A 9821-nucleotide genomic window follows, 5' to 3' on the forward strand; every position below is an offset into this window, starting at 1 on the left:
GCTTTAGGTAATAAAATGTAAATATTCACCCTGTGAATATCAAAGGGAGTCCAAACTCAGCCTTCTGGTGGACTCCTCGCATATATATTAATTACTGTTGATCTTGGTTTCCAGCAATATGGTGTGCCAGTTATCGATTTATGGCCTCACAGTTGCAAGTTGCTAAACTGGAGTTTGGCCCTTTCAATCTTTTTCTTTTGCGGACTGGCGTAATGTTAACTTTTTCCAGTAGAGGGAGCCAGGGAGATGTTGCAAGAGGAAAGGGCTTTGCTTCTAACTTCCAGACATGGTTCCCCCGGGCAGGCAGCTTCTTCAGCCCAATCCCACAGTGTGCCTGCTTCTCCAGTGGCTGGCAGCCAGCACCTTCCTCAGGCACCCACCTCAGGCAGTTTCCTAGCAGAGTGCCTCTGGTGAGACACTTTGTGAACTGTTTTCTCTAGCGCCCTGGAGAACTGACTTCTGGTAAGTTCCAGAGGGTGGATTCCAGCAGGTTCCACAAGTGCAGCACCATAGAGACTCCTTTGCCCTTTAGTGAATCAAGGCCAAGGGTTTTCCCGTGAGATCAGGATCCTGGGATGTCATCGAGTTCTCTATCTTAGATCTTAGGGTTAGCGACTGCTCCTTCTATTTGCTGTTTGTTCTCTTTAGCATTCTCTTTATTTCTTAGTAGCCAATCCCTCTTACTCCAATCCCCTGCTATAATGCATAATGTATATTTAGCATTATCTCTTCATTTTTTTTAAATTTCTTTATTGATTAAGGTATTACATATGTGTCCTCATCCCCCCATTAACCCCCTAAACCCCTCCCCACTCATGCCCTCACCCCCCTGTTGTCTGTGTCCATTGGTTAGGCTTATATGCATGCATACAAGTCTTTTGGTTGATCTCTCCCCCTTACTCCCACCCTCCCCTACCTTCCCTCTGAGGTTTGACAGTCTGATCGATGCTTCTCTCTCTTCAAATTACTGTGGGTTCAGGCTCCTGATTGGACCTGACAAATATAGTACATGCTTCCTGTCTTCTTTCCTTCACCGTAATGTCTGCATGATTCATCTACATTGTTGCATGTATCAGTCAGTAGTCACTCCTTTTTATTGCTGAGTAATATTCCAATGAACATATAAACCAGTCTGTTTATCCACTCACCATGATGGGCATTTGGGTTGTTTCCAGTTTGGGCAAATACAAATAAAACTGCTATAAACATTCACGTACAAGTTTCATCACATGCTTGAGCATAACATTGAGTAAAAGAGATACTAATTGTCTCATGGAAGGGTTATATGAACAAACTAGAGGCCCGATGCAGGAAATTCATGCAAGAGTAGGCCTTTCTTCCCCCAGCTGCCGGCACTGGCTTCCCTCTGGCACCCAGGACCCAGGCTTCCCTCACAGCCCCGGCTTTGTCCAGAAGGATGTCCAGTCTAATTAGCGTATTATGCTTTTATTATTATAGACTAGAGGCCCGGTGTATGAAAATTCATGCACTGGAGGGGGTCCCTCAGCCCAGCCTGCCCCCCTCACAGTCCTGGAGCCCTCAGGGGCAGGAGGCGACCCGGCGATCAGGGGAAGGTGATGCCCCCATCACACCTCTGCTGCTGCCACTGCCGGCAGTGCAAACCTTGGCCAGCCCTTGTTACCTGAGCCTCAGGCAGCCCTGGGCGGCTGGGCAGCCACCATCCAAGGCTTGCCTGCATCTCTGGCCAGTCCTGGGCAGCCACGGAGGCTGAGGGTTAGTCTGGCCACACTGTGCGCCTGCCACGCCGCCCCCCCTGGCCCAGGCTAGGTTGAAAGGACTGTGGGACTCCGGCGGGACTGAGGGGACTGGGCACCACCATCTTGTGGCTATGGGCGCTGCCACCTTTGTGATGGCATGATAGTCAATTTGCATATTCCCTCTTTATTAGATAGGATGGTGGAGAAAGAGAAGTGGAGAGAGGGCTCACTGGGCTATCTGTGACTCTCTCTGTACTACAAAGTCCTAAAAAATGAGGTAGCATTTCTGGAAACAAAGTGAAAACCTCAACTTACCTGGGATTCACACAGTCCAATAGCCATTCTTCCTTCCTTCTTTAATTTTCTCTTTTGGAGAACGAAGTCCTGAAAAGGGAAAGTTAAGGAAGAAAAATGGCAGACCATCCCTATGTTGCTGATCTTAGACTTACAAAGATAGAACTATTGCCCATGTTGTGGTCCCCACAACCCCAGCCCTACTCACTTCCAAGATCTGAGAAAAAGGCCAAAACTGATATTAATCCCTGAAGTTCTGACTGATAATAACAGATAGGCTGAATTCACCAAAATCTAAAATCCATCCTATGGCTAACAAGGAAGTATGATCTGGCCGTGGCTGGCCCTTAGACCTTATTTCCCCCCTTGCTTACTCTATTCTAGGTACACAGGTTTCCTTATAGTTCCTCAAACACTGTGTGCAGTCTTTCTTCAAGGCTGCTTGTTGCCTTTGCTTTTCTTATTGCCTGGACATGTCTCACTCCCTTTCTTCATTCCTATCTGTGCTCAGTTGTCACCATATCAGAGGGACTTCCAGTCTTTTTTTCCTTATTTTGATTTACTTTTCTTCTTAGAATTTAACACGCTCTAACATAGTACTTGTTTTTCCCTACTTACAGGTTGTCTTTCCAATCAATGGTGTAGATCTAAGAGGGCTAGGATTTGTTGGGTCCACTGGTATATCTCTAGTGCTACAATAATGCAAAAATCATTGTTACATTCTCAAAAAAATATTTAGTAAGTGAATAAATAAATCTTACTGTGCCTCCTGTAATATGTAATATGTTGTATTTGTCATTAACTTATTTAATCTTCACAAAACTGCAAAGATAGGTGTTATTATCCCTATTTTACCAACAAGTGAAATTGAGGTTCAAAAAAGCTTAAAAACTAACTTGAAGTCATAAGAGTCAGACTATAGTGTGACTCAAACACTGGTTCTCTTTCAAGAGACCACAATGCTTGAATGAGAAATATTCAATATAAACTGAGAAATCAATGCCATATATTTCTTAGAGAAGCATCTTTAGGGATGGCATATGTTACCACTATTACTCCACAGAAATGAAGCCGGAGGCAGTCATTGCCAAATTTTAACACTAAACCAGTAACAAACTCCACAGCCTCAAATATGTTCCTTGTACTCTCAGAGCCTACATTTCTCCATTCTGAAAATGAGAATAGTTGTGCTTGACCTAAAATGTAGGCTACATGACACCCTAATTCTGAGCTACTCTGCACTAACCAACTCAGTCTCTGACAAAGTTATTTCCTTAGTGCAATGCAGCTTTAAATTGTTCATAAAAGCCTTTGTAACCTGAGAGGAAAATCGAAGTCTTCTCATCGAAGTCTTCTCAGCATCTGAGAGCCCTAAGTAGTATCTGCATAAAAGAAATGTATTTTAAATTTTTATTTGCAAAAAAAGCTGTGTATCCTTTGGGTAATATTTTCTAAGTTTGAAGTGAACCAGCTGAAAAAAAGTTGTGTTAAAGACTTGGGCATTATATAGCCCACAACCTGCTCCCAGACTCTTTACTCCTTCACTCATTGCCTATATGTCCTTGGGCAACTTAATCCACTTCTCAGAAACTTTTTTTCCTTACTGTCAAGATTGCATGAGCCCAACTCTTGGCATTACAGAAGTGATCCTTGTTTCCACTTAGATTCTCATACATTTTGGAAAGGAAACGAGAATATTTTTCTTTATTAACTGAGAAAGTCAGAACCAAAAATTTAGCTCACTTAGTACATCAGAAAAAGAGCTGCGGATCAACCTCTCTCAGTGCCAAACATAAAAGGGTATGACGAGGAAAATGTTAAAATCTCCAATTCCATGGCCTAAGGAGAGGAAGACTGAGCTTTCAGGGTGCGATTTCCCATCACACAGTCAGCCAATTTGAGGATGGTCTCACTACAATGTCCTCAGACTGGGTTTACAAAGGGACTGAAGGAAGAGAACCAGATTTAGTTCTCATGTTCCAGAGGTTCCTGCTCCAAGACCACGGACAATACCCTTAGAACCCAGGGCCTCTATTTTTTACTTTAGTAATTAAAAGCAAGGACTCGAGAGCTAATCCCCATTTTGTCACTTATTAACTGTGTGAACCTGGGCAAGTGATTTTAATCTTCCTGTAACTCACAATCACACGCTGAATCACACATACACACGAATTCTCACCCAATCACACCCAAAATGTCATACACAAACATAGTCACATTAACAGTTACAGATGGTGATAACACAATTACACACACACATACACACACACACACACACACGGTGACACACAAAATCACATTCTATCACACCTGTAGCCTGTCACACAGTCACCCAATTACACCCACCTGGTCGTCGTCCCGTTCCATGTGGTCCACCCCAGCTCACTTGCTCCCGCGCGAAGCCAGGCCCAGCTCACCTCCCAGCACCGCGGGTTCTGGAAACCTGACGAGCCACCCGAGACCCGCGACGTCGCCTCCCAGAATCCCCAGCGGGGCGGAGAAGGGCGGAGGCTGAGGCGCGCTGGACCCAGCTACACGGGTTTTAGACTGTCTCAGCTTTTCCTTGAGACTCCGCGAACCTCCAGCCCCAGAAGGCTTTGCGCAGCAACGTTCTTTGCTAAACTACATTTCCCAGAGGGCCCAAGGCCCGCCTCTACTTAGCGTTGGCATTCCCGGCGGCCTTAGGAGCCGTACCACAGAGCTGAGTGCCTCTCAGGGCGGCACTGGGCACTCAGATAACCCTGAGCGACTGCGTGTGAGGACACGGTGATGCTGCGAGTGTTTGTGATTGTATGCTTAGGGGTGGCCGTTGTGCGCACAAGGGGGGCGACGGGTTCTGTTGGTGCTGAGAGCTTCTGAATTGGGAGTCCTTATGTGTCAGCCTGTGGGGCTGTCGCGCGGAGAATGTGAGTAGTTGTGGTTGTGTGAGAGTTCTGTGATTGATTTTGGGCTTGACCGGTTTTGTAACTGTGTTGTTATTCTAGAGGTCGCAGTTGACCTGTGACAGGCGGTGAAACTTTGTTTCTAGTCTTGCCTTTAAGGTTGAGTACCAGGAAGAAGTCCTTATGTGTCTCAGTGTGTAACTTTCCAGATCTAACTGTTCTTCCATCCCCACCCCATCCCTCACCCCCAGCCATGGGCGGGGTCACTGTTATCTGCATTTTTATATCCCTTTTCTACTTGTACCTGATGTGATGTGGGCACAGAAGGGTAGGTAGATTCCATTTGTAGGAAGATGCTCATTTGCACCAAAGCCATTTATGTTGTAGCCAGTAGCTCTGGAGTTTCCCCTGTTGCTGCTTCCACCTTTTCACTTTACAACTTCAGTGTCCAACTTTAAGAAACTGCCCCCCGCCTCACGCGCGTGCAAAAGAAGAAAGTGCCCACAGTCAGGAGGACAAATGCAAGCCCCTGAAGTGATGTTACAAACAGAGTTGAACAGTAGTTGAAGTGAGGCGGGGGGGGGGGGGGGGGGGGGGGCGTGGAGAGAGAAAAAATTCAGGAACTATTTCAATAGGGGAATAGAGATCAGTATAAAACTGAGCTCAGTTTAAATACAGCAAGAACACGTGGGGATTTATAGGCAAGGAGCAAGTTGGGGGAAGGGCCGGGGTCAGTGTATGAAAAATTACTAAAGAAGACATAGGATAGGGAGGAATTCTTGCTAGAATGACCAAAAAGATTCTTGCTGAGAGGAGGCCAGGGTGATCATCTGGGTGGATAAGGAACTTAATTAGATATTGTGAACACATATCAAGAACTCTGGCTAAACCGACTTGACAGAATTCTTGCTAAAACTGAGTGGTGCAAAGGCAAACTGAAGTGAAAAGGTTTAAGTCAGGGTAAGAAGAGTATTTAGCCCTAACTGGTTTAGCTCAGTGGATAGAGCGTTGGCCTGTGGACTGGAGGGTCCCGGGTTCGATTCCAATCAAGGGCACATGCACGGGTTGCATCCCCTGTGAGGGGGTGTGCAGGAGGCAGCCAATCAATGATTCTCTCTCATCATTGATGTTTCTATCTTTCCCTCTCCCTTCCTCTCTGAAAGCAATACAAATATATATTTTTTTAAAAAGAAGAGTGTTCAAAGGAGCCTGATCAAGGAGAGAATCTTTGTCAGTGAAAGTTAAAAAACAAAACAAAAAAACACACAAAAACACATTCTGCCATATCACCAGACCCTGGAAGATCTGGAAGGTGCACCTAAGTCAAGATCCTGATAAGTAGGGATATGTGAAAGCAAGGGTAAATTCTTGAGAACCCATCCTCCGAGAATAATCTCTTTAATCCCCTCCCCACAAAGAGCCCTCTGGCTAAGACCAGAGTCATGGAAAAAGGGAGTCTGACTGCTGGGGCTGCAGTGATTTGCTGTTTATGAAATTGGGCATTGTTACTTTCAGAAAAAAAAAAAAACAAGCAATTGTTCTTTTTTAAGGCTCTAAAACATTTTAAGAGTTGGGTTGCTTTAATGGGGAAATTTACTAGTTAGGTATTCTTTGGATAATTGTGATTTGGTACTAGCAAGTACATCAAATAGCTTTTCCCTGGACTTGATTACCATGCAGGTTAGAGATCATCTTGGACATTTCATACTAAAGTGCTAGAAATTTAAGATACTCCATTCTTGACTGGAAAGGTATACCTTCAGAGAAACTTTGTATATGTATGACCATCCCTTCATATGTCAGTAATTGATCATAGGAAAACTTTTTGTCCTTTGTTTTCTTATTGCAAATCACCAAGTCCAACACTGGTTGGTCCCATTCAGTTCCAATAGAGTAGGGCAGTAGTCCTTGAAGTATGCCAACTAAGTAAGTGGTTACACTGTTTAAAAAAATAGTTATAGGACTCTGTCCATCAGTGTCTAATCAAGAAAGCAAAACTGCACTGGGAATTTCAAACAGGAGATTAATTACAAAAAGTTAATTACACAAGGTTGAAGGACTGAAAGAGACAAGAGGGGATGGAATTTTAACTTCAAGAAGCAACTAATGCCCTAGAATTTGGGTACCAAAGGGGGAAGAGATGAATTTACCAGAACCTAAGGTCTCTGAAGAGGGGTCTCAACCTAGCTATTAACAGTTTAGTAGTCTAGTGCTAGGAAAGCAGAAAGAATCTGCAGGCCAGGTATAGCCCTCCTCTGCTGCTAGAGAGATACTGAGAAATTGGAATTTAGAAAGTGAGTTCCTTCTCTCTTTCTGGCTTTCCAATTTCCCTTTAATGTCTCCATGGGCAAACTAAACAGGAAGCCAATTAGCAAGGGAGAATGGGAAATAGCTTTATCAGAGTCCCAGCTCCAGCATCACAGAATAGAAAGGCATGCTTGGAGCTGAAATAATGACAGGGAAGTAATCAGCACACAATCCTTTTTAAATTTGCTGGAAAGTAAATTAATTCATCTACTTTTCCAAGTTTTTTCTTCCCCAAATCTTTTCTTAATAATGTTACTTATAATCCTGTTAGATTAAAAAAATTGTGCATATTTAGTAAATAAAGGCCTGGTGCACGAAATTCGTGCACGGGGAGGGTCTCTAGGACTGGCCAGTGATCAGGGCCAATCTGCGGGACAACTGGTGGGGCGATCTGGGACCCCACTGGCACCCACCTTGGCTGGTCTGGGACCTGTGTGCTGGGGGCAGCGCCTGCATTGAGCGTCTGCCCCCTGGTGGTTGGTGTGCATCATAGTGACTGGTCGTTCCACCTGTCATTCTGCAGTTCGGTCTATTCGCATATTAGGCTTTTATTATATAGGATGGTATCATAATAACAAAGCAATACAAATTCTGAAATAGTTTATGTCTAGTTTAATATACAGTTATTTGGATGAAGTCATTACCTATTTTGTTATAATCCTATATAATAAAAGCCTAATATGCAAATTGTTCAACCAGGAGTTTGACCAGAAGTTGGACTGCTCATTATGACTTGCGCTGACCACCAGGGAGCAGCGCAGAACATGGCAGGCGTTGGTGATGCAGTGCTGGCAGCGGGTGGCAGTGGAGGCACTGCAGGCCCTGATGGGCCCCGACGAGAGTGGGACCACGGCGGGATGGTGCAGCAGGTGAGCGGGCGGCGCCAGGCCAAGGCGGGAGCAAGCAGGGACCCAATTGCCCCACCGATCTTCTTGCAGATGGCAACCAGCGGTGGTGGTGGAGGGTGGGGCTACTGCCTGGCTTCCAGGCACTGAGGGAGCCGGGCAGGGGGCCCAGCCCTGATTGATTGCTCTGCAGGCAGGATGGTAGAGCAAGTGAAGGGGGTGGTGCCAGCCCACAGCAGGGTGCCAGGTGGGGCCGCGCACCTGGGGGTAAGAGCTGGGGCCCGATCTCCATAGGCCACCCCGAGGGACCCCACCCATGCACGAATTCATGCACTGGGCCTCTAGTCTATATATATAAAAGCCTAAGTGACGGGCCAACTGGCTGACCAGCAGGTAGCTATGACATGCACTGACAGCCTGGGGGCAGACGCTCAACACAGGAGTGGAAACCACAGGCATGGACTCATGGAACAGACTGATGAATCTCAGAGGGGCAGGGGAAGGGTGGGAAGAGATTAACCAAAGATCTTATATGCATACTAGAGGCCCGGTGCATAGATTCGTGCATTGGTGGGGTCCCTCACCCTGGCCTGCACCCTCTCACAATCTGGGACCCCTCCGGGGGTGTCAGAGAGCTGGTTTTGGCCCAATCCTTGCAGGCCAGGCCAAGGGACCCCCTTGGTGCATGTACTGGGCCTCTAGTCTATATATATAAAAGGCTAAGTGACCAGCCAACAGGACGACTGGCTGTTAGGTGTGACCACCAGGGGGCAGATGCTCAACGCAGGAGCTACCAAGCAACAGCAACTTTTCAGAGTGCCCTCTCGCACTCCGGGACTCCTCAAGGGATATTGGACTGCTGATTTTGGCCCAATCCCCACAGACAAGGCTGAGGGACCCCACCTGCCGGAGGGATCCCGCTCACTCCACAGATGCCTGTAGAGCCCTGGCGCCGCCCCAGGTGTGGCCAGCCATGGAGGGACCACGGGAGGTTGGCTCCAGGGTGTGTCCAGCCCGTTTCACCCAGTCCCACCCCGCCGGCCACCTTCTAATTAATTTCCTTGCAATGTGCACAAATCCATGCACTTGGCCTCTACTTTATATGATAAATATACATTTCCCCAACTTTGTAATTGAAAGGTTCAGAGTGGGCCAGGGTCATGCACCTATGACAAGAGGCCATAATGTATCCAAGAAACTTTTATTCCAGGTATCTGGATGCAGATGGGCTAAGACTGAAATAGGAGTCAGCCTCGACTGAAGGAGGGAAAGGCTTTTTAAAAAAAATTTCTTTATTGATTAAAGTATTACATATGTGTCCTCATCCCCACATTAACCCCATAAACTCCCCCACTCATGCCCTCACCCCCCGGTTGTCTGTGTCCATTGGTTAGGTTTATATACATGCATACAAGTCCTTTGGTTGATCTCTCCCCCTTACCACCACCCTCCGCTACCTACCCTCTGTAGTTTGACAGTCTGATCGATGCTTCTCTGTCTCTGGATCTGTTTTTGTTCATCAGTTTATGTTGTTCATTATCCTATATAATAAAAGAGTAATATGCAAATTAACCATCACTCCGCCACACCCACAAGCCACGCCCACCAGCCAATCAGGAGCGAATATGCAAATAAACCCATCCAAGATGGCTGCGGCCACAGAGAGCAGGAGGGAGGCTTGTGTTTCCCCAGCGATGGAGGAAGCCAAGCTTTCCGCCTGCCCTTGCCGGCCTAGGCCTCCACTCAAGGCTACAAAGTTTCAAAGATAGAAGATA

General features: G+C 46.3%; 1 protein-coding gene across 1 annotated transcript in view; it reads right to left on the bottom strand.

Annotated features, from left to right (window-relative positions):
• Positions 1-4443, bottom strand: part of ZNF527 (zinc finger protein 527) — a 63343-nt gene extending 58900 nt beyond the window's left edge. The window contains exons 1-3 of the mRNA XM_080644815.1: positions 4359-4443; positions 3331-3394; positions 2034-2102 (exon numbers count right to left, since the gene is read on the bottom strand). Coding sequence (XP_080500941.1) covers positions 2034-2102; positions 3331-3357 — 96 coding nt within the window. The 5' untranslated portion in view covers positions 3358-3394; positions 4359-4443. The remainder of the gene's footprint in view (positions 1-2033; positions 2103-3330; positions 3395-4358) is intronic.
• Positions 4444-9821: the final 5378 nt, after the last annotated feature.

The sequence above is a fragment of the Plecotus auritus genome, assembly GCF_963455305.1.
Source record: "Plecotus auritus genome assembly, chromosome: 10".
NCBI classification, from domain to species: Eukaryota; Metazoa; Chordata; class Mammalia; order Chiroptera; family Vespertilionidae; genus Plecotus; species Plecotus auritus.